The sequence below is a fragment of the Rhinatrema bivittatum genome, chromosome 1 (assembly GCF_901001135.1).
Source record: "Rhinatrema bivittatum chromosome 1, aRhiBiv1.1, whole genome shotgun sequence".
NCBI lineage: Eukaryota > Metazoa > Chordata > Amphibia > Gymnophiona > Rhinatrematidae > Rhinatrema > Rhinatrema bivittatum.
In genome coordinates this window covers 115,327,373-115,352,754 of record NC_042615.1, presented here as the reverse complement: position 1 = coordinate 115,352,754, position 25,382 = coordinate 115,327,373, and the positions used below count along the sequence as shown (strand labels likewise).

Here is a 25,382-nt window from a genome sequence, read left to right as displayed (position 1 = left end):
GTTTGGCTTCTCCTTCAACTGGCCAGGGCTGGAGATGCTTTCGAGGTAGGATTCATGGGGTGGTATTGGGGAAGGAATCGCAGCCATTACTCAAGACCTCTTGGCCACATTCAGTATGTGCACAGTTTTCTAGAGGTAGCTGCAGTCTATGGTCCCAGCTGACAGCAGTCACTAGAGTGACTGGGCTCGATGGGAGAGGGTTAAAAATGGGAAGGTGGGGGGAGAGGAGAACCTCCTCTCATTGTAAATGAGGGCTTATGGCATCCCAGCCCCAGAAGAGGGGCAGAGCTGGAGGAAACTGGGTCAGAAAAACTCAGTCGTATGCGCACATAAAAGCCTTTGTTCTGATTTCCTGACTTTGCTGCTATGTGTTGATCTTTAAATTTCTCCCTCTGATCTGTTTGCCATGTATGTCTGCATTCTACAGGATTCCCTAAAGGAGCGATGTTGACTCATAAAAATGTGATCAGTGATTGTTCGGGTTTTTTGAAAGCATCCGAGGTAAATTTCCGTACAAAGCTATGAATGTACTTTGAAACCTTTTCTAGTGCACAGATGTTTGCCATATTTAGTAGTAGTAAAAGGGCAGTGCTACTTTTTTTTTTCCCTTTGCCATACAGGTTTTGCAAGTTTCCTTCCTTTTCCTCGACCCAAAATCAATATTACTATCTGACCTTATGCTGGTGGTAAGGGTTATTATCCCAAGGAGCATATGTAGAAACAAAATGGGCATGAAAGAGATGGAAGTCAAAACAGATTATCTTCCAATTTTCCCAAACTTTAGGGAGATAAGTGTGGGATGTAGATATATACTGTGATTTATAGAATGCAAGTTATCAGCTGGGTCAGTCTAGCAGGCTGCAGATACGGTAGAAGCTAGTAGTCCTAGCAGCATTGTGGGCGTTCAGTTAGCTGGGTCTGTCTAGCAGGCTACATAAAGGGTACCGATTTTCAGACAACAGCTTTGCAATGTGACATGGAGAAGGGAAGGGTACTGGGTGTGAGCTAAATACGATATCGCCTGTTTATCTAACCAAGATGGAGAGCTAAGGAGAAAGATGACAAATCGTCCTAGATAGGGACAAAAACAATGATGGATTTCAAAAGGGAATGTAATATACACTGTTTTAGTTGTTTTCACTCTGTTAAACTCAGCAAATAGTAATTTTACATTAAAAATTGCAGAAAGATGTCATGTTTAACTTTATACCATGCAAAGGTTGTGTCAGCTTCTGTCACTTAGGAGATTCATTGAAAGATGCCATTTGACCAAAGGTGCCTACACAATTGTAGATGTTAAACAAGGTGGGCGAGAGGATAGGTCTTGGGGGAACCTCACAACATATATGGACCATAGATGGTCCCCTTTAGTGACCACTTGAAGTCTCTTCCCAAAAGTCTTAACCCACATTAGGGCCACATCTCCAACTCCTAGTCCTGCTAGCAGGGCAAGGAGGATATCATGGTCTGTAAATCAAACGCAGCTGATAGATTGAGAAAAATCAAGAATGATGATTATCCCTGGTCAGTAGCCTGACAAAGTTGTCAACCAGGAGACCAAAACAGTCTCTGTGGTATGTCCAATAACAAAATCTTGATTGAAATGGATCCAAAGCCCTTGAATGGATTAGAAATTCCTATAATTGAGTAAGTTCAAATTGAGTCATTCAGCTGGGAGTATGCATATTACTTATGTGTGTGTGAAATTTCTGGTTGCAGTCCCTCGTTCATTTCCACCTAGCAATCACGTTGTATTGTCTAAGCATTATTTGCACCCTTCCCCTTTGTAACAGCCTTGGCTAATTGTAATCTTCCTAGCCTAGCATGAAAGCAGCTTCCTGAATAATGCAGAAAAGTGCATGATGTGGCCATGCTGTACCTCTCAGTCGCACTGTATTTTGGGATCCTGGGGGGGTGGTTTTTTTTTTTACTCTATTTTGTTAACTTTGCTGTTAGTGTAAATAATTGAAAAAGCTAGTGTTTTCAAATTTGAAACCCTAACTATGGACAAATATTCTTTGCAAAACTGTAATGGTATCATCTTATCAAAATTAAATTTTATGCTTCTTCAGTGTGGGATGAGAGGTACAAGTGAAATTCTGTATTCTTGTGCATGCTAAATGCTTGGCACAGCTTGACTAATCATTTCTGCTTCTCTATTTCTTTTGCCGTCTTTGTGTTGTCATATTTTCTTTCTGCAGAAAGTGGTAAAACTTTGCAAGGATGATATTCTGATGTCTTTTTTGCCTCTGGCCCATATGTTTGAGAGAGTTGTGGAGGTAGGAACCAACTTTGTTGCTCAGCTTGTCTCCTTTTTTTTCACAGAAGTCATGTCCCATCAGCCCCAGTGACACACTCATTTCTTATTTGCCCCTTGTTCATATGTTTGAGAGACTGGTACAGGTAAGCAGCTTCAGAAGGAGGATCTGTGAGATCTGCCAAGGTTCATTCACACAATTCCTGATCTGCTTAATTCATCCTAACTTGCACAGCACTGTGAACCCCATGTAATTTTGGTTTGTATATGATTGGGGTCGATATTCAGCTGCTGAGCGGCTAGTTAAGTTAGCCAGATATACCTAGCTGGCTAACTTAACCAGGATATTCAGTGGTGCGGCTATGCCACTGAATATACCCAGCTATTTTAAAGTTAGCTAGATTATTATATCCAGCTAACTTTAGACCTGCTAATTCAGAATATTGAAGTTAGCCAGTTAACCTAATATCACTCCGCCACCTTCCTCCTGAGTGGTGCCCTCTTCTCAGGAGGAAGGAGCTGGAGTGATGTGACTCTGGTGTGTCTTCCAAACAGAGGGCATCATTTGAAGAGGATGTCTGACAAAGAGGCTGTATAGATGCCTGGTCCTAGGCTGAGTTCAAAGTCTCACTGGAGGTACCAGGCCTCCAATCCAGGCCCTGTCATAGGGCCTGGGCCTTAACTTGAACTTCAGTGACATGACCTAGTGACCAGCCAAGCTCCAGTATTTGACCTGGGCTTTGATGACGGGATCTGTCCTCTGGTTCAGGCTCTGGCATTGGGCCTGGACCTAGGCCAGTGCCTGCTTAGGCCGAGGCCTCAGCAGCAGGACCTGGCCACTCAGCCTGGGCGTTGGGATCCAACCTTAAATCCAAGCCCAGCTTCAGGACTGGGCCTAGGTGTTGGCAATGGGACCAGGCCTCAGGTTGAGCCCTGGCGTCGGGACCAGGCTGTGCTGATGAAACACCCCACAGAGGGAGTAAATAATTTACGAAGAGGTTTCCTGTCTTGGCAATTTTTGGAGGGGTGGGTGAGATGGGGCTTGGGGAGGCCCTGTTTCATGTTTTTTTTTTTTTGTTTTGTTTTTGGGGGTTTTGTAATGGACAGAAATGAAATAAACATTAAATAAAACAATACTTGGGGAGACCTCAAAAATGAAATTTTTTTCCCTGCACATCCCTCTTGCTTAAGTGACACCTATTGGTCATGCAGGTGCATGTATCAGGTTCTGAAAGATGGCAGTTCATGGCTGGGCTAGGCAGGTTTATCAGCAGAAGAGCCCTGAGAAGATTGTACTTGAAGTCTTAGGATACCATAGCCACAGAAGAGACTAGTTCTGACTGAGCTTGGAAAGATATGGAAGCAGGAGGAAATGAGACATGCTGAATTATGTGTATTCTACATCGGTCATTTTTTAAAATGTTTTTTAATATTTGTGCTGAGCTCCTTGGGCTATTGCAGAACTGCTTTCTATTCTGAATTATGCCCTCCTGCCCTGAGTCACTTGCTAGCAATTCTTTTCACCCAGATATAGCTAGACTGACTTCTGAGAAGTAGAGAAGTTTCTCATAGTAATAGGTGAGCTCCTTATTTCCTTATAGATATTGCAAAGGACAGGGTGGAAGACGGTTTAAAGCAGAAATGGAGATTCTATTTTTTTCTTTTTTTAACTATTTATTTATAACAGACACAGAGCAAAACAAAAAGATAAAACAGCCATGTACAGCATTGGTACAATATAAAGATACTAGATAACAGTATGATTGATAAGCACAAAGTGAAAAGAAAGGGGCAAAAAACCATCACCAGAAACCAGGAGGCTCAGCCAAGGATTAAAAAAATTCAGCAGTCCATGGTTTATCGCTGCCAGTTCCAATAAGGGTCCCAAATCTGGTCATAGCCCTCTGTTCTATTCTTAAGCATGTATGTAATTTTTTCCATGGATGTAATCTCAGCTATAGTAATTCCCCAATGATCCAATAAAGAAGTAGACTTCCAGAACAAAGCAATTTTTAATTCTAGCTGCATGTAAGAAATGAGAAGCCAGCTTTATTTATTTATTTATTAGATTTTCAGTACTTCAAAGTGGATTACATTCAGATACTGTAATTATTTCTCTGTCCCCAGAGGGCTCACAATCCAAGTTTCTACCCGAGGCAGTGGAGGGTAAAGTGACTTGCTCGACGTCACAAGGAGCAGCAGTGGGATCTGAAGCGTGGTCTCCCTGGGTCAAAGCCAGCTGCTCTAACCACTAGGCTACTCCTCCAAAATCCTCACCTCCCCTCTTCCCCAGCAAACACCAAGGAGCAGACAAAACAAAATCTTACGGAGATTTGTTTGAGACCAGCTTTTGCGACATATATTGGTGTCTGTATTATAGATATATAAAAAATGATTTTTTTTGGTAGCTACAAAATGGTGAATTTTCAAAAGCCTGAGTCCCTTTACTTTTGAACAATAATCTAGCATTGTCTCTAAGCCTAACTTGAGAAAATAATGGATCTTGACTACTGTTTCCCTCTCAAAATGTTTGTTCTTTTTCTAAACAGTGTACGTTGCTGACCCATGGGGCTCGAATTGGGTTCTTTCAGGGGGACATTAAACTACTTCCGGAAGACATAAAGGCCTTGAGGCCCACAGTTTTCCCTGTGGTACCACGGCTGCTGAACAGGATGTACGATAAGGTAACTCTTAGCACTCTGAATATGTGATGATCTTATGGGTGACTGCCCAATACCACTGCACTCAGAATAATTTAGAAAATGGAAAAATAAAAACATTAATAAAAATAAAGCAAATATCCAAATGCAATACAAAACAAATAACAAGGGACAATCACAATGTAATAGTAATATACACTAGGGATAAGCTGGGGGAAAAAATTCTATCACTTTTTAATTTTGTTATCATTTTTTTTCACAAATTTAGTTTCATTTAAAATTTATTTTGTTTTCTAAAGTTTTCAAAAACAAACATTAAAAAAAAAAAAAAAAACCCAAAATGGAAATAAAAAAAGAAACAGGGCCTCCCAAAAGCCCATCCCTCCCTCCTGGAAAAAATGCTGGGCTAGGATCCTCCTTGGCCCCCACTTACTCAGTCCAGGGGAGAATCGGAAGTTGAGGCCTAGGGTGAAGCCGAAGCTTTGCATAGGTCTAGTTCCTTGGGGGACAATGCAACCTTGGCCTAGGCCCCATGCCAAGGCCAGGCTTAAGAATATAAGAACATGCCATACTGGGTCAGAGCAAGGGTCCATCAAGCCCAGCATCCTGTTTCCAACAGTGGCCAATCCAGGCCATAAGAACCTGGCAAGTACCCAAAAACTAAGTCTATCCCTTGCTACTGATGCCAGTAATAGCAGTGGCTATTTTCTAAATCAACTTAATTCTCCTCCAAAAGCTTATCCAATCCTTTTTTAAACCCAGCTACACTAAGTGCACTAACCACATCCCCTGGCAACAAATTCCAGAGTTTAATTGTGTGTTGAGTGAAAAAGAACTTTCTCCGATTAGTTTTAAATGTGCCACATGCTAACTTCATGCAGTGCCCCCTAATCCTTCTATTATCCGAAAGAGTAAATAACCAATTCACATTTACCCATTCTAGACCTCTCATGATCTTAAAGATCTCTATCATATCCCCGCTCAGCCATCTCTTCTCCAAGCTGAACAGTCCTAACCTCTTTAGTCTTTCCTCATAGGGAAGCTGTTCCATCCCCTTTATCATTTTGGTCGCCCTTCTCTGTACCTTCTCCATCGCAATTATATCTTTTTTGAGATGTGGTGACCAGAATTGTACACAGTATTCAAGTTGCGGTCTCACCACGGAGCGATAGAGAGGCATTGTGACATTTTGCATTTCATTCACCATTCCCTTTCTAATAATTCCCAACATTCTGTTTGCTTTTTTTTTTTTGTAATTAACATTTTTATTTGGATAATGTAAGTTACACAAGCCATGTATTTTATCATACAGCGTCGTCTCCCCAGAGACAGTCTCATTATCCAAAATTATTATTCCCATATATACCCCATCCTCCCCCCTTCCCCCCCCCCCCCCCCCCCCCCACTTTCCCGCATAGTATAACATCTCTGAAATAGTACAGTTGCAACTTCTTAACAAGAACTATAATATAGCCTTATAATCATATATCATTTGACATTTATGGAAGAAAGTAATTACAATGTAATCTTGTGGAGTAAAGGAATTGTAACATAAACTGGTGACCGGTGTCTTTCCTCGGTCATGACCCATGATGGGTCTTCCATATCTTTGGATTCTATTGTGTGTGTCTGTGCTCATGTAGCCAGTTTTCAAAAGGATCCCAGATCTTCCCATATTTAGTTAATGAATCTCGGCGGCAAGCCGAGATTTTTTCCATGGTTCTGATACCCAATAATTTGGTCACCACTCGACTCCAAGTAGATGTGTCCTTTCTTTTCCACCACCTTGCCACTACTAGCTTCGCTGCAATAGCCAGATATTGCACTAACCTCATATGAGAAACACAAAGATCTTTTTCCCCCAGCCCCAACAGCCATAGCGCTCTGGAAGTAGAGGTGCCTCTATCCCCATCTCTTTAGCCAACGCTCGAATTTGTACCCAGAAGACTTTATGTTCGGACAGGACCACCAGATATGAAAGAAAGATCCCTTAGCCATCTCACATCTCCAACAGGTATTCGGGAGTTTAGGGTGCCATTTTGTCAGGGCTTAAGTACCACCGATATTTCATTTTGTATTCATTCTCAATCATGGCAGTGGACATCGAATGTCTCCCCATACCTTGAAAACAGGTATCCCAACTTTCAGCATCCCATTGTCCCCCCAAATCCCGTTCCCAAGCTCTTAAGTGTGCGGCTGTATAGGTTCCCACTCCTTCCAAGAGTTTATATATTTTAGACATTAATTTGGGGGGGTCTCTTAGTAGCCTCGCAAAAGCCTTCCAATAAAGAAATACCTCTCATGACATTTCGGTGAACCTCAAAACTGTGGAGGAACCTCAAAACTGTGTAGGGGCCTTCATGGCCCCTGCCGATCACACTTGGTGTATCTGAATGAGCCCCTTCTCTTCCCACATCCGGAAGATCTGGGATTCGCTTCCTATAGGGAAGTCCGACAATGATTGGAACCTTGCTAGAAAGACATATCTTTTTTTCCCTGTCAGGCTCTCTCTCCATTTGTATCAAAGTGTCACCGTACATCTCAGAGAGGGCAGTATATGTTGCCCTCGAAGATCTGGTCTCTTTTTCTCCCAGAAAATGTTCTCAAGATTCCCCCTACCTAAACAAATTTGTTCAATAGACAGCCACTGTTTTTTACTGCTTGGGATGTGGCTTTCTATTACCTCTTGAAGTTTATTTATTTATTTATTTAACACTTTTTTATACCGACCTTCATAGTAATAACCATATCGGATCGGTTTACATTTAACAGGGGAATAACTGAAGCGTAACTAAAGTAAAATTGAATAAAAGAGGTGAATAAGGTAAAGTTACATTCAACAAGGAGTAAGAACTTGGAAGCTTAAGTAGCTGGAAAGAAAGTAAAGGCAAGTAATTAAGAAATACAGTAGAGAGTTGTGAGGCCTCACTAAGTTGTGAGGCTGGCTATGTTGCCTCACTAAGTTGTGAGGCAACATAGTATTTTTTGAGATTTAGGACTCCAAGTCCCCCTTATTCCTAGTCCTATACAGCACTTGCCAGTTCACTCTTGGAGGCTGTCTTTTCCATATGTAGGAAAAGAATTTCCGTAGCAGGGACTGAAACCACTCATCCGCGATCAAGCAAGGTAATACTTGGAATAAATAACTAAGTCTGGGAAACAGGTTCATTTTCACAATTGCAATCCTACCCATCCAGGACATGTTATATCTATCCCAGTTCTGCATATATTTAAAAAGGTTGCAGAGTAAGGGCTCATAGTTCACCTTAAAGAGGTCCTTCTGATCAACTGCTAAATTAACACCAAGATAGCGTACAGGACCATTTGTCTGTCTATATGAGAAAAGCTGTGTTAATTTAGATCTTTGCTCTAGTGTGAGATTTATAGGCAGAATCTCCGATTTGTCCATATTGACCCGAAATCCATTAGACCATCCCGAACTGCTCTAACACTCTCGTCATGGCCCTTAAGGATATATCAGGTTTCGTGACTGTAAAGATAATATCGTCCGCATATAGAGAGATCTTATATTGGTCCTTGTCTATTGGAACTGTTATGGTTGTGGACCCTTTGGCCAGCTGAGACAGTTGGAGGAGTGCTGTGGAGACCCACAGCGAACGTCATAGCTGAGAGGCGGCACAGAAGAGGCTTTGAAGAGACTTCACCACCGGAAGTCCGAGGTCCCCCCAGGAGGAGCCCGTAGGGACCCGGACCCTTTGGACTTAGGTGGGGCCCTATGCGACCAAAGATCCGGGCTGTGGCCGAAGAGGTGGATGAAGGACGGCAGGGCCCAGTTAGTAGAAGAGTCTTCACACTTGGAAGCCCGGGGCTCCCCCAGGAGGAGCCCGTGAGAGCCCGAGCCGCTGGGACTTAGGAGAATCCTCTGGGCCAGCGAGTACCAGATACCTGCGATGATGGAAGAAGCCGAAGTCGGAGTCCAAGAGCAAAGGCCGGGTCAGAAGCCAGAAGTCAGAGATCCAAACCAAAGCCAGGGACGAAAGCAGAAGACGGAGTCGAGGAACGGAGCTGGATCAGAAGCCAGAGGTCAGAAGACGATACCAAGCCAGGGACGGAAGCTGAAGACGAAGTCGTGGGATGGAGCTGGGTCAGCAGCCAGAAGTCAGATGTCAATACCAAAACCAAGAGCGGAAGCTGAAGACAAGTCAGGGGCGAAGCAGGATCAGAAGCCAGGAGTCAATAACCAGTAGAGGCGAACCGGAGTCTAACACAGCAACCAGAGACACAGAAGAACTGTGGAACCTTGTTGCAAGGCGAGGTACAGCTGTGGCTGCCAAGTTTAAATACCCCGGCAGCGTCTGAGATCACCAGGAGGCTGGTGATCTCAGACGCTGGTGATGTCAGGATTCCCGAGCTGGCCCCTTTAAATGCTGAGCCCCTGGTGCGCGCGCGTGCCTAGGAGGTGGGCCCAGCCGCGGGCCGTCGACGGCATCTCCCTCTCATGGGGAGCGCCGCGGTAGGCCGCGTTCCAGGCCTGGACGGCCGATAGAGGTTTCCTGCGGCCGGACCGGGCCGACGAAGGTCTCCTGCGGCCGGACCGGGCCGCGTGGTAGGTGGAGGTCCCGGGGCATGGCCCGGGACCGTAACAGGAAACCCATGAATATCCCTTGCATTTTGGACCATTTCAGCCAGAGGTTCTACACTCAATGCAAAGAGTAAGGGTAAGAGTGGGCACCCTTGTCTGGTGCCCCGGTGAATAAGAAAGGTGTTAGTATATCCACCATTTATCTTAATACAGGCCCGTGGTTCCCTATATAGTTCTTTGACCCATCCCAAGAAATGCCTTCCCAAACCCATCCTTTCCATCACTGCAAACAGAAAAGGCCACTGAACTCTGTCAAATGCTTTTTCTGCATCTATGGTTAAGAGTACTGAGAGAGTTTTGTTCCATTGTACCACTGAGATAAGGTTCAGAATCTTTCGGACGTTATCAGAGGTAGATCTCCCTGGCATACATCCTGCCTGATCTTCTTTAACCAGATCTAAAATTACTAAACGTAGGCAATTGGCAAGAATCTTGGCCAGTAATTTGAGATCTATATTGATCAATGATATGGGTCGATAAGACCCGCATAAAGTATCATCTTTCCCTGGTTTTGGGATTACCGTAATCCCTGCAGTGTTGCCATTGGGCAGCAGTTGCTTCCCCTCCTGTATTGCATTAAACATATTCTTAAGAGGGTTCATCAGTACTCCCATACATTTTTTTCTAAAATAAGGGTGTATACCTATCCAATCCAGGGGCCTTTCCTGTTTTCAAAGATTTTATAGCATCTTGAACTTCCCTTACGGTTATAGGCAATCCCAGTGTATCCTGTGCCTCTTGCGAGATAGATGGCAGTTCCAATGTGCTTAGGAAGTTTGAAATGTCCTCGGATCCTACCTCATGATCTGTAGTATAGAGGGCCTCATAAAAATTAGCAAAGCATGTCTTAATCACAGGGGATTTAATATGTATTTGTCCCAGTTAGTCTTTGATTTTATGAATATGGGATTATGTCCGTTGACCCTTTAGTTTGTGTGCTAATAGTTTGCTAGGCTTATCACCCTGTTCATAATATTCCTGTTTCACTATGTCTAACTGATGTGCTATCTGATCAGCATCTAGTTCTTTCAGAAATTAATGAGCCTCATCAAGTACGTGAATCTTGATGGAACTCTGATCCTGTTTGTGAGCTTGTTCTAAGCCCGCTATCCGGTTTAATAACCTAACTCTCAACAACCCTTTTTGCTTTTTGTGATAGGTCCCCAGGCTAATAAGATTGCCCCTCATGGTGGCTTTTAAACCTTTTCAGATAGTCACAGGGGAGATATCTGCTGTGGTATTAAGTAGTATATATTCCTCTATTTGGTTTTGTATCTTGGGGATGTATTCTTTGTTTTTAATTAGGCTGTCGTTCAGCTTCCAGAAACGTAAACCTGGGTCAGAATTTAGCTTGGCCACATCCCACATTTTTATATTCTGCTTTTTGCACTTTTTTTTTAGCGCTTCAAAATGGATTACATTCAGGTACTGTAGGTATTTCCCTATCCCCAGAGGGCTTACAATCTAAGTTTGTACCTGAGGCAATGGAGGGTAAAGTGACTTGCCCAAGGTCACAAGGAGCAACAGTGGGACTTGAACGCTGGTCTCCTGGTTCGTAGCCCACTGCTCTAACCACTAGGCGGCTACTCCACTCATATTTCTACGTTCTTGGTGTGATCGACCAGCGTTTTATCAATTTAAAAATAATCTATACGTGAATACGTATCTTGGGGTCTGGAGTAGAATGAATAATTTCTGCTATGTGGGTAAAGAAGTCTCCAGATATCAATCAGTTGCCAATCATTCCTGTTTGCTTTTTTGACTGCCGCAGCACATTGAACCGACGATTTCAATGTATTATCACCCGAGGAGCGGGTACCCCATTAGCAGAAAGACTCCAATAGAAGTTGGAAGGCAGAGTAGCTGGGTATGGAGAGCGAATCCCATCCGTAAGATTCCCTGTTGCTAACTCAATGGCTAGCAATAAACAGTAGGCTTAAATATCCGGGCAGCGTGACGTCATCACAGGGGGACGCCCCTGAGGAACACGCCAATGAGGAAATAAGAATGAGGACTGAGCGGCGCGCGTGCCCTAAGATACCTGGAGAGCATGGCGGGAGGCAGCACCCAAGCCGGTCTGGGGACGCCGGAAAGGTCGGCAGCCAGGCGTCCCATCAAGAGCAGGAGGAGTCGCAGATAAGGAAAGGTAGGCGGAGTGAAGCCGTCTGGCAGCGACGGTCATAACAACTTGTTACCTGGCATACACCAGACTTTCCCCTTTCTTTTTGTCTCACTCTAGGGTTCTCTCTAGTAGCTAGTGTTTGAACCATTTATTTTTATCACTTCTGACCGTGTTTAAAAGGTATCAGAGTGGAGGAAGTGACTTCACTGAGCTTGATGGCTAGCTGAGTTGCAAGCTCCGCTGCTGAAATTTTTTCTAAAGATTAAACAGGGAGCTACATCGCCTATAAATTATGGCGACAAGCTCCAAAACACATAAGAAGTTCCATGGACTGATCAGGCAATGGCGGCAAAAAGAAAAACTGTGGATCTACAAAGTTTCTCCTACCGTTCATCAGAGTCCCGGGAGGCCAAGGTCGCTGAGCCAGCCGCGTGTTCTGATGCCGGGGCTGAAGCCGCTGAAGCGGCTGATAAATTTAATGTGACATTGGAGGAGGCCCCCATGAGGTCAGAATTTAGGGATTGGTTCTGTAATCTCCGGAGAGATTTAAAAGAATATAAAAAGGAAATGCAAATCATGCTGGGGGAATATCTTGAGGAACTAACAACGTTGGGGCATAGAATGGATGAGATAGACACAAGACTGGATGCCCAGGAATATTCCCATTCTTCAAGAACTCTGCTTTGCATTACAGACTGACAATCTGACCATGCATGCTAAATTAGCAGACCTAGAAAATAGATCCAGAAGAGGGAATCTAGCCTTCCGTGGCTTTCATGAGACTGAAGCTAACAAAGATTGTGCTGATACCATAAGCCGCTTCTGTGCATTTCTACTAGATACTGCACCAGAACCCAATGGTGATCCACAGCCGACCATAAAATTAGACAGGGCTCATAGAGCCTTAAGAGTGCCCAGCACTGGACAGAACAGAGATATAATAGTGTGCTTTCATGACTACAGCTTAAAAGAACGCATAGCTGGAGCGGCCAGGAAACAAATGCGGTGGACATGGGAAAATCAGGAAATTTCAGTTTATGCAGACCTGTCCCAAGTCACTCTTCAAAATAGACAAGAACTAAAGGAGGCGACTACATTCCTCAGGAAGGAAAACATAAAGTATAGATGGCTGCACCCCTTTGGTTTGACATATTCCTGGGGTGGAGTAACCGCCCGCATCTATAACTTGGCAGATGCTATAAAAAATCTTAAAGATCGAGGCTTCACAGCATCATCTGAGTAATTATCAGGAACTCAAAAACACCAATCAGAAAGCTCAGCAACCCAGATGGCAACAGGCGAATTCCAGAAATAGCCGGCTCCAAAGACACTCTGATGCACAGAAAGCACATAAGGACAAGACCTGATAGACTGATGTCTGGTTGTAAATCCAGGAACCCAATTATCTAACCTATAATCAGGTTTTACCCACATACTTCTTACCCTATATCGTGGGTTAAGTTTCTTTTCTGTTGGTAAGGAAATATTTACACTGCAGGTTGATGTATTATCATACATGATAACACTGTTAACATGTATAACTCGTTAGCATTATGCTCCTGTCCAGTTTTACAATTCGGCCGGAGCACACTTGCTCATGGCACTAGTTTCCTCCCTGATTTATTTATTTATTTATTATTTTTAACTTTTATATACCGATGTTCCTGTATAGGATACATATCGCACCGGTTTACATGAAACTGAACTGTCGCTGGATGGCTGATACAATGAAACATGAGTATAATGAACATGCGGAAACAATAACACATGTGAAACATTAGAAACACACTATCATATAATGATGATAAAATGATAAGGTAATAACATAATATTAAAAATAATAACTTTAATATTAAGAAGGAAACGAAGGCCTATGCCTGGTGAGATATCGAGATGGGGAAGGGGGGAGTAATTGATGGGTAACAAGAAAGAACTAACTTAGCAGCGGGAGAGTTAAGAGGAAAGAAATCCACAATGTGCATTAGGACGTTTAACTTGGAAGGATTCATAGAGGGAGTAAGTGCAAGGGCGAGGAGATTATCTGTCTGAGAGAGCCTGGCTGAAGAGCCAGGTTTTCAGTTTCTTTTTGAAGACCAAAGGGCAGGGTTCTTGGCGGAGGTCTGGCGGGAGCGAGTTCCAAAGTGGAGGCCCAGCTGTGGAAAGGACGCGCTTCCTTACAGAGGTTTAGCAGGTGGGGTATATAGCATATCTTTGTATGCTCTTCTAATGGGTCTGTTTGATATGTGTGGCCTTATTTCGAAGGTTAGATTGAGGGGGGAGATATTGTGGGAGATATTGTGCAAAGCCTTGTGGATCATCATGAGGGGTTTAAAGAGAATCCTGAATTTGATTGGTAACCAGTGCAGGTTCTGAAGGATGGGAGAGATGTGTTCGAACTGCTGGAGGTCAAGGCAGTCAAAGGATGGGGAAACGGGGTACAAGGGTTGGGATACATATTGAACGGGGGTCCTGCACAAATTCTATGACATGTTTAGGTAGCGGCTGTCCAGGATATACACTATTGCACCATCTGTTGAATATGGCGGCAGTGGAATGAATCCTCCAGTTGAGGGTTGGGTACCTGGGACTAGAGTATGGGTAAATCATAGCTTTGTATTTGCTCTAGTAATCCTTAACAATTGGATAACCAGAGATTTCTTGAAACAGGATGCTGATCCCCCTCACACAAAGGTGTAGATGGCCACTTTTCGCATGATGTCCCTTAATGTCAAAGGGCTAAATACACCATTCAAACGACATTTACTCTTTACAGAGATAGGTCTCTAAAAAGCAGATATCATTTTCCTTCAGGAAACTCATTTAAAAAGCAGATACGAGTATCTCCTGAAACATAGACAATATCCGCACCAGTTTTTTACTCCTTGCTCTAAATCTTCCAAGTATACAGGGGTATGCATATTAATCTCCCAGCAGCTGGTTTTTGAAATAGGCACATACATCAGAGATCCTCTTGGCAGGTATCTTTTTTTACAAATTCAGGTAGAGGACTCTGAATATACTTTTGTAAATGTTTATGCTCCCAACCAGGATCAAGGAAAGTTTCTTTTAGGTCTCCACCAAGTCCTCTTAACCCATTGCAAAGGTAAATTAATCATCGGGGGGGGGGGGGGGACACTTTAATTTGGCTAGAGTGCCACAAGTGGATACATCGCGGGGTACTGCAGCCACTCCTCTTGTGAACCACCATGCTTTCAAAGATCTCATGGATTCTTGGTACTTAATGGAAGTTTGGCGGACTCATTTCCCATCATCCAGATCATATATCTTTTATTCAACGGCCCACCAATCTCACTCCAGAATCGATTTCTTCTTAATCGATAAAGCCCTATTTAACTATCTTTTGCAGCCAGATATAATCCCTGTAGCATGGACCGACCATGCAGTCGTAACACTCGACATTACCTTTACTCTTTATGACAGGGGAATACGATTCTGGAGACTCAATGACTGCTTACTAACAGATGATCAATTCAACAAATCGCTTATTACCCAGATTCAGGAATTTTTAGAGATCAATGATACTGGTAGTGTCTCCCCTCAATGGTATGGGAGTCTCTCAAGGCATACCTCCGGGGCTTACTAATTTCAAGAGCTGCATATGTCAAGAAACTGAACCTTCAAGCTACCCACAACCTGAGACAGGTGATCACAGCATTAACATGTGGACATCAAGCCAGGAGATCACAAGCGATTTTAACTAAACTAACTAAAGCTAGGGAAGAGTTATCACAATTAGAGTCCGCCAAAATAGTACACCTCTTAAATATAACAAAACAAAACTATTTTGAAGGTGGCAATAAAGCAGGCTGCAATCTGGCTCATAAATTGACGTATCAAAACTCTATAGCTAAGATTAAGGATGCCAAGGACCAGATTCTGATCAATAATACAGAAATCCGGAAGAGATTTCTAGCTTTTTATAGTAAACTTTAAGCCCCTGAACCATCAATACAATCAGAAGCCATTAATACTTAGACTCCATACATCTTCCCGCCTTATCAATTGAAGAACAACAGGGGCTAGAGGAGGAGATCTCCTATATGGAAATATTAAACACGATTAAAACATTGAAATTGGAAAATCCCCTGGACCTGATGGCCTCATGTCTAAATTTTATAAATGTTTTGCCCCGTATATAGTCATTTATCTGCAGAAAGTGTTTAATTATTTGAGATAAGGGGAGGGCTAGCACAAAATGCTAATGTGGCAGGGATCATGATTCTATTAAAACCTGGAAGATATCCTACAGCCTGTGGTTCCTACCGCCCCATATCATTATTGAATTTAGACCTCAAACTCTTGGCAAAAATACTAGCGGAACATATGAACAGATAAATTACCAAACTCATTCATCCAGACCAGGCAGGCTTTATGCCGGGGAGGTTAGCTGGAGACATCTGTAAATTAATCGACATTATATGGTTGGCCAGGGACCAGCACGCAGACACCATCTTTTTATCAGTAGACGCTGAAAAAGCATTTGATATGGTCCATTGGCCTTTTTTGTTTGGAGTTTTGAGGAAAATTAGTTTTGGCCCCAAGATGTGCACCTGGATATCAGCTTTATATACTGACCCTTCCGCTTGCCTCAAGATTAATGGAGGCTATTCGGATTATTTTACGGTTGGGAGGGGCACACGCCAGGGATGTCCATTGTCTCCAATATTATTCGCCCTATTTTTAGAGCCCTTGGCCATCTTCATGAGAAATGATGTGGGAGTGATTGGTATCTCTATCCCTTCCCATACTTTTAAAATAGCTCTCTTTGCTGATGACAGTGGGGTAGATTTTCAGACCACGCGAATAGGCGTACTTTTGCTGGCGCATCAGGCGCAAGCAAAAGTACGCGGGATTTTAGTAGATACGCGCGTAGCCGCTAAAATCCTGGATCAGCGCGCGCAAGGCTATTAATTCTGTATAGCCGGCGCGCGCCAAGCCACGCAGCCTGCCCCCCTTCCCTCCGAGGCCGCTCCGAAATCGGAGCGGCCTCGGAGGGAATCCTCTAACGCCCTCCCCTCACCTTCCCCTCCCTTCCTCTACCTAACCCACCCGCCCGGCCCTGTCTAAACCCCCTCCTTACCTTTGTCGGGGGATTTACGCCTCCCTCCGGGAGGCGTAAATCCCCGTGCGCCAGTGGGCCGCTAGCACGCCGGGACGCGACCTGGGGGCAGGTCCGGAGGGTGCAGCCACGCCCCCGGACCGCCCCGGGCCATAACCACGCCCCCCGGTCCGCCCCCAAAACGCTGCCGACACGCCCCCAAAACGCCGCGCGGCTCGGGCCCGCCCCCAACACGCCCCCCTCGGAAAACCCCGGGACTTACGCGAGTCCCGGGGTCTGCGCATGCCGGTAGGCCTATTGAACATAGGCGCGCAGGGCCCTGCTCGCCTAAATCCGCCCGGATTTAGGCGAGCAGGGCTCTGAAAATCCGCCCCATTATGTTTACTATCACTCAACTACATCAATCACTCCTGGCCATTGAACGGAACATAAGGGAATTCAGTGCAGTATCCGGCTTTAGAGTAAACTGGGAGAAATCTGAGATTTTAAATCTTACCTGTACTCCTGAGATAGTACGACATCTTCAGACCCACCACTCCTTTAAGTAAGAACATAAGAACATAAGAAATTGCCATGCTGGATCAGACCAAGGGTCCATCAAGCCCAGCATCCTGTTTCCAACAGAGGCCAAACTAGGCCACAAGAACCTGGCAATTACCCACAAAGTTAAATATCTGGGTATCTATCTTTCCAAGAATCCTGCAGATTTATTTACTTTGAATTATGATCCACTACTAAAGAAAGCACTGACGGAACTGGATCAATGGAGTAACTTGCACATTTCCTGGTTGGGATGCATAGCGACTACCAAAATAAATTTCCTGTTTCAATCACAAACTGTACCAATCTCCAATACCACCCTTAAGTACTGGCAAAAGAAAGTGTTTAGCTTCATCTGGAAAAGACGGCCACCCAGGGTTATACGTCAGGTATTATATCAAAACAAGACAGATGGGGGTCTGGGGGGTGCCCAACCTGACATGGTATTATGTGGCAGCTCAAGTGAAACCTATAATTACTTGGCATCAAGCAGTAGCTATAAAACAATGGGTCATTATAGAACAGTCTAGAATGGATGGGATGCCATTAACTGCTGCCCCCTGGCAAGACCCGAAGACGTGGAGACCTTGCCCTAATATGCTACCCACCACAAGACACACATTACATGTTTGGAGCAAATGGAAATGTAAGTGTGTGAGGAAACAAATCATGTCATTTTATGACCCAGCTATTTCATAATAACACCTTTACTCCCTGCTTACCACCACTTTTATTTCATAAATGGAAAGAACGGGGGGGCAAGATATTGTACCTTTTTCAGAATTACTTCGGACTCATAAAGTAGAGCCCTCAGATTTTCTTGCTTACCTCCAGATTCATCATTTTTGGAGGGTTAATATATTGGGGAAGCTCTACATCTAGGTAAAACCCTATTTGAAGGCTACTGCTCTAATCCTGCACAGTTTAAGGGTCTAATATCCAAAATTTGTAAGCTCCTTAATGTGCCAGTCGCTGATATACTGGCTCACATAAGGGCCTGGTCTTCCCATCTATCTAGAGCCTATACTCAAACTGAATGGGCTGCTAAAATATCTATTTCCTCTTTATTGATTGAAAGCTGTTATAAACAATTATATAGGTGGTATCTGACCCTAGAGCGTGTGCAGAAATTCATGCCACATACTGACAGCAAATGTTGGCGAGGGTGTGACTCAGTGGGAACTTACAGGCATATGTGGTGGGCGGGAATCTGCATAAACCCATTATGGAAACAGATTGAAGACATGATATCACAAATACTCAAGACCACAATTCATTTAACGAAAGAACAAGCTTTATTGAATATGTCGGATAATGGCACCTTGGTCCCCACTACTCCATTTATTATGCAAGTTTGCATTGCAACCCGATTGGACATAGCATACAAATGGAAGTCTCCTATATGCCCATCTATACACCGGATAAAGAAGAGACTGGACACTGTTTGCACGATGGATAAGCTAACGGTGGAAAAACACCACTCTATGCGCAAATTTCATGAGACATGTGATAATTACCTATGCTGAGGACCAAATAATTTAACATGCGTACAACACTGGAGCACAACACTTGTTGCTGCAATACCCAAACGGACTACTATGGCTATGGACATTTGAAGTGACTTGTGCAGAGGGGAGGGGGAAGTACTAAACACCTGGGGACTCGTGACCTGTATTCCACAAGTTGTATTGTGTGTTTATTTCTTCTTTTGCTGTTCACCAATAAAAATGTTTATGCAAAAAAAAAAAAAAAGGTATCAGAGTATCTTACTGGGCCAAATCTAAGAGGCAAATAGAATACAAAATTGCATGCTACAATATTTTCCTTGCATTGTAAATAAATCCCCAAGAATAAAATGACAGCAGTGATCACAAATCAAGAAAAAGTGATACACATCAAACCTAGGTTAGCACACCTGTAAACCTGGGTTTGATCAAGAACATCCCTGACTCTTTATCAAAATCCTTTCTGATCAGACAAGTTTCAGAATACCATACAATATATAATACTGGGGTATTTAGCCAAGCAATCAGAGGAACAGATTTCAAACATCCAAAATATTCATCATTGAGACCGTCTTAATCAGATTGATTATTTATTTATTTATTTATTTAGTGTTTTTCTATACCGGCATTTGCGATAGGTATCACATCATGCCGGTTTACAATTAACAAAGAGGTGTCAAAAGAAGATACAATCAAAACATTAAAAGGTGTTGAACTAAAACGTTGCAGTTACAATAAAACAGGGAAATACACAACTGGGAGCAGAAAAGGCGATAGGAATTTAACAGAACGAACAAAATTTACAAAATTTTGGTATTTGCTAAATTATGGAATTTTGCAATGTTGTTGTTTATTGTGTTAAGGTAAAGTCTGAGAGTCTGTTAATGTGAGTTAAGGCTCTATTAATGGTTAGTTAGATTAGGTTTTCAGACATTTTTTCAACAAAGTAACCAGTCAGATGAGCTTTCTGACTTAAACTAAAATTACAGCCCAGATCACTGACTCCATGGTAGTGCTGTGCACCATAATGTAGACTGATCTGAGTTAGATTCCTGGGCCAGATTTTGTTTCCTTGTCTGGCTGAGGCCGGAGATGCTGCAGAGGGCGTATTCACAGGCCTTGGAGGGAGAGAGTCTCATTCATCACACAGTGGTGAAACTTAATGGTTATATTTAGAGCCCAGATTCCAGGAGCTGCTGTACTTCATGGACCCCCTGACTAAGGACTTGCTGTGATGGTTGGACTAAGTGAGTTGGAAAGCGTATAAACATTTTTGTCAAAAATCTGGTGCAGGGGTAGGAAATTACTATCTTGGAGTGTCCCATACAGGTCTGGTTCTCAGGATATCCACAATGAATATGCATGATGAATATTTGCATGCACTGCCACCATTCTTATGCATACTCATTGTGGATGTCCTGAAAACCAGGCTTGGTGGTGACACTCCAGGACTGGCATTGCACAATCCTAATATAGAGTGTAGTGTCATGCAAAGTAGTTTTAACAGCCCAGGGTTTTTTTTGCTTTTCTATTTTTTTTTAGATTTTGCATCACTTAGGGTGGTGGCTTTAAAGGTCGGGGAAGTGATATAGAAGTGGGTGTTTTTTTTTGTTTTTTTTAATAAAATAATTACATTTCTTTCTTCTAATGAAGTATCTTTCATAAACAGAAATTAATGTGCCATAGGAGACTCCTGCTGTCCAGTAGGGACGTGCAATCGTTTTTCCCTAATTTAGGCAATGTCAATTGAAATTTCGGAGAACCCGAAAAACGATTGATTTTTTTCAGAAATTTTGGAAAAAAATCATTTTTTAGTTAGTGCGCACTAACTCCAGATTTAAACCCTCGAGCCACAGGAAAAACGAAGTTCCTGCAGGGGGGGCCCGACACAAAATTTTTACCCGAAGCACATCTCTACTGTCCAGACTGAATTTTTTGTTCATGCTTTTGTTTTTCAAGAAATTCTTTTTGATAAGTATAAGGTCATTCCACTCCAGTCAAAAACCTTCAGTTTTATAATGCAGCATTTCTAATATATTTTTTTTATCAGATATATGCACAAGCTAATACACCTTTGAAAAGATGGATCTTGGGTATTGCTGCTAGGAAAAAGGAAGCTGAACTTAAAAATGGTATCGTCAGAAGAAACAGTGTGTGGGATAAACTGGTCTTTCACAAAGTACAGGTAAGGTGTAGAGCTGAGCAGTGTTTGGCTGATACCTTTTGCCATCACTCGTTTCCCCATGCTTAAGCCCTCCACTTTTTCAGTTTGATGACCAACAAACAAGTTGTAATTGCTATGTTTATAGGGTCGACTTAATACATTTTGTTTCTAGCTTTTTTATGTCTATACTTTATCAGGTCAGAGCAAAATGAGCCTAGGGGAAAAGGGGAGGAAGTAAATTGCAGGTTGATTTACATCTGATTTCAAACTTGTAAAACAAATGGATTGGGAGAAGGGAGGATGGGGTGAGTATGCCTGAGTGTCCTTCCATTCCTTACATATTCTAGGGATTTAGCAAGAGATGAGGGAGACAAACAGGAGTGCGTACAGCTGCAGAAAGGCTGAGAGAGAAATGAATGTTTAAGTCGTTTGTCTATTCTGGGTAAAACACAGAGGCTGTGGCACCTATACAGACTAACAGGTTTATTGAGGCATGAGCTTTTGAGAATAAGAATTTATGTCAACAAATGCACGAAGCATAGTGGTAGAAGTTGGGTATATTTACATGAGGAGGAAGATACAGAGGATGATATTCAGTGCTACTTAGCTGTATAGTTAGGACTTGACCAGCTAAGTAGTGATGGCTGAATATCTGGCCCTGCTGAACAGCCACTACTTAACTAGATAACTAGTTATCTAGCTAAATAGTTAGCTGGCTAAGTGGTGGATGGGGTAAGGATATTCTGGGGATGAGCCGACTTAGCCAGATAATTTATCTGGCTAATTCTGATATTCAAAGTTAGCCATATAATTATCCAGCTAAGTCTGGTCGATCTATAGGGCTGTCCTAAAGTTAGCCAGATAAACTTATCCCACATGTCAACAGCCTCCATTTTGTATTGCTTGCAGCCATTTTGTATAGCTAATACGCACTTGTTGCTAACCCCTCTACAGTGTGGCACTTGAGAACTGGAGTTGGATTACCCTTGTGTGGAAGTATTCCCTGTGTTACAGACAACAGAAGTATGCTTTAAGACCACTGAACTGTATCTGGATTTGGTGGGGCAGAAGGAGAATCCTCTTGTGAGAACAAATTCCTCTGTCTGACTGCGTATGGTTAAATAGATAATAATAGAGGGGTTTTGAATATGTGAGGCACATTGTTATGTAATAGGTTGGATTGTTTGGTATTTTTCTTTGTTAGGATTGTGAAGTGTTTGATAGATGTGACTTATTCCAGAGAATTCCTGCCCAGAATGAGGATCAGTGGTTTGATTCTTTTTGTGGTTGCTGTTCTGAGTTCATTCTTTCTATCTGTCTGCAGTATAAGATGCTAATCAAATGATAGAGTAGCTTCTTGGAACATTTGGCATAATCTCCATAGTTTGTGTGATTTAAATAAATAAATAGAAATAAAATAAATGTGATAATTTTTAAGCCTTAAATCCATTTAGGGATGATAACCTGTTTGCATGTCTGTATTTGAGCAAGTTTCTTCATGAGGTTGATAGATTTTCACTTCATAAGGCTGAATCTGGTGCCTTCCATAATGATAAAACTTCCAAAGGGAAAACCTTGTTATCTGAGTAGTGGAAGCAACACCTTATAGACTAACAAATTTAGTGAGGCATAAGCTTTTGATGACAAGAGTCCTTTTCATCTGGTACATGAAGTAACATTGAGGTCGATAATGCCCTTGATATCTTTCCCCACCCCATCTATACTATATATAGATGGGGTGGGGTACAGTGTACAGAGCAGTGCATAGAAAGGATATTATAATCTTAGCATTGTTAAGCTAATTAACACTGTAGTGGGAATTTCTGCCTAGTTTTTTTGTAGTTTATTTTTACAAAATGCTGCTTATAATGTCATGGATGCAATGGGCAGATTTTTTCCTGCACCGGTTACCTCTCCATTCCTCCCGGTCTTAGTTAGCCAGCAGTGCAATACGTTCTTACCTTCTGTGCGGTCGATTCCTGGTAAAGACGTCCTCTGGTGTCCGCTGGTCATTGACCACTAGCAGGCTTTCTTTTTCATCATGGTGTCGTCTAGTTTTTGTCGATGCCTCCAGTGCCCGCAGACTATATCCCTTACAGATCTGCACGAGGTGTGTATCCTTTGCCTGGGGACATTGCATGATGTCCGAGCTGTCGTTTTTGCAATCAGATGAACCCAAGGGCCAGCGCTCCCATCTGGACTAAATGAAGAAGCTGTTCAACTCCAGGAAGTTCGAACCCTCGATGCCGGCATCAGGGACATCGACTCCAAAGGGGTGGGGGGAACCGATGGACACCGATCCCCTGGTGTCCACTCCTTCTCCAGGGCCTCTGGCGGAGAGGGGTGCCGGAGATCGGCCTTCATCGGCCTCTCTCGCTCGTGGACTTCAGGAACCTTTCCTTCATCCTTGGTGCTGGGGAAAGACCGGGCCGAGCATTGTGGGAAGACCTGGAAACATCGTCATCGGTCTCTGTCCTCGCATGGTGCGAGGCTCAGGTTGGCACCGGCATCTGCAGTGGCTCGAAAGCTCATGAAAGCTCGAAAGGAGCTTTCATGAGCTGAGCCAACAACACATAAAGCTTCGGCCAGTCTGTCCTCCAGAATCTTTCAGCTGTAAAACTCAACTCTTCCTACCTATGGCCCTTTTTTCTGTTTCAGACGGTCTCCCTCTATTACCAATAGCACCACTGTTGTGTCCGTTGGCACATGTTAGATGTCTATTGGTCTTTCTGTCTTCAAGGACAGCCTATAGCTAGGAATTCATCCATGTGTGAGGACTACCATCTTGCTTGTCCTAAGAGAAAGCAGAGTTGCTTACCTGTAACAGGTGTTAGCCCTCATGAAACCCGCACTCATGAAACCCACCCACCACCCTGCAGAGTTGGGTTTCTCCTATGTTTGTTAATTTATTTCTCCTAGGACAAGCAGGATGGTAGTCCTCACACATGGGTGACATCCTCAGATGGAGCCCGCATGGAAAACTTCTGTCAAAGTTTCTAGAAAATTTGGCTGGCACACTGAGCATGCCCAGCATGCCACTGTCCACATGTCCATGCGGGTCTCTCTTCAGTCCTTTCTTTTCCACGGAGCTATCGTCTCACGGAAATGGAGCTCGTGCCTTTTTTTTTTTTTTTTTGAGGAAAACTAGTCTTTTTTTTTTTTTTTACAAATAATTTTTGCCTTTTTTTCCTAAGCCTGGGTCTCTCCCATGGGCACCTTGGGTTCTTGCGGTCGGTGAGTATTTTTTTCGTCCTCCTTCCATATCCACCAGTTGTTGTGCCCTTCGGTCTCTGCGTACCTCATGGTGGCCTCGGGCTTCTGTCAATGCCCCTAGTGCCCCCGGAGTATGTCTCTAATGGATCCACATGAAGTGTGCATCCTCTGCCTGGGGGTGTTGCATGATGTCCATGGTTTCGAATTGTGTGTTCAGATGACCCCGAAGGGCCAGCGGGCCAGGTTGGATAAAATGGAAAAGGGCTTCGGCTCGAAGTTCGACCCTTTGATGCTGGAGCATTGACGTCCTTGATGCCTTGGGACCAGGGGGGAACCGATTACTCTTGATGCTCCAATCGTCACCCTTCTCCTGAAGCTTTTGGAGCGGGGGGCTCCGGTCTCTCTGTGTCCTTGAAGTCCTGAACATCCGGGTCATTGTCGTCATCCTCTGCACTGGGGAAGGACCGGGCCAAGCACCGCGGGAGATCTTGCAAACATCGGCACCGGTCTCCGTCCAAACACGGGTCCGGCTGGTGAGACCATGGTGCTTGTCGCCCTGCTGCATAAGCAGCCTAGACACGAGGAGGCTCCATCCTCCCTCGATGTCGGTGATCCAGGACCATTCGTGTGCCCGACATAAACCTCCTCAGGACCCCAGGGAGGAGTCGAGCCCAGCCCTTCTCTCTCAGCCTCTGCTGTCAGCCAAGGCCTTCAAGGAGGAGTTGGAGCATCAGGTGCGCCTGACGGTGGAACGCTTTACGTGAGTGGGAACCGGTGGCCCTGCCATCGATGACGGTGCATTTCCCAATTCCGGTACCTTCGCCGACGCCCTCATGGCCAGCTCCTGCACCGACGCCGGCGCCAATGCCGACTGAGGTAACTGAACTGGAACCATTGTTGGACTGCCTCGATGTCCTCCTAAGTGTCCTCCCAACTCAGTTGATGCCGGTGCCTTGTGATCCCTCGGTGCCCCGTGGGGTCCCGAAGTGCAAGGCATCCGAGTTGGTTCTCATCGGAGATTCCTTGGGCAATGGAGGATCATCAGTGCCATCCACACCTCGAGGTCCCTTAGGACCACGCTTGGTGCCCCCGGGGCCAGGGCCTATCCCCCTGGGTTCCCTGGTCACACCAAGCCTCCTGGCACCTACGCCTAAGGCCTTGCCCGGAGCTCTGTGCCCCACCTCTCTAGGTGGCCTCGATGAGCCCGAAGGACCATATGATCCCAGGGGCCAGGATAC

General features: G+C 43.9%; 1 protein-coding gene across 9 annotated transcripts in view; it reads left to right on the top strand.

The window, feature by feature from the left end:
• The window catches only part of ACSL1 (acyl-CoA synthetase long chain family member 1), a 292,962-nt gene that overhangs the window by 192,513 nt on the left and 75,067 nt on the right, over positions 1-25,382 (top strand). For 8 of the 9 annotated variants that reach the window (XM_029585776.1, XM_029585969.1, XM_029585859.1 and 5 more), the window contains exons 10-13: positions 428-501; positions 2,202-2,279; positions 4,807-4,941; positions 20,818-20,952. In XM_029585776.1, coding sequence (XP_029441636.1) covers positions 428-501; positions 2,202-2,279; positions 4,807-4,941; positions 20,818-20,952 — 422 coding nt within the window. Of the gene's footprint in view, positions 1-427; positions 502-2,201; positions 2,280-2,325; positions 2,404-4,806; positions 4,942-20,817; positions 20,953-25,382 lie in introns of all 9 variants that reach the window. The other variant, XM_029585638.1, reaches the window with a different exon arrangement.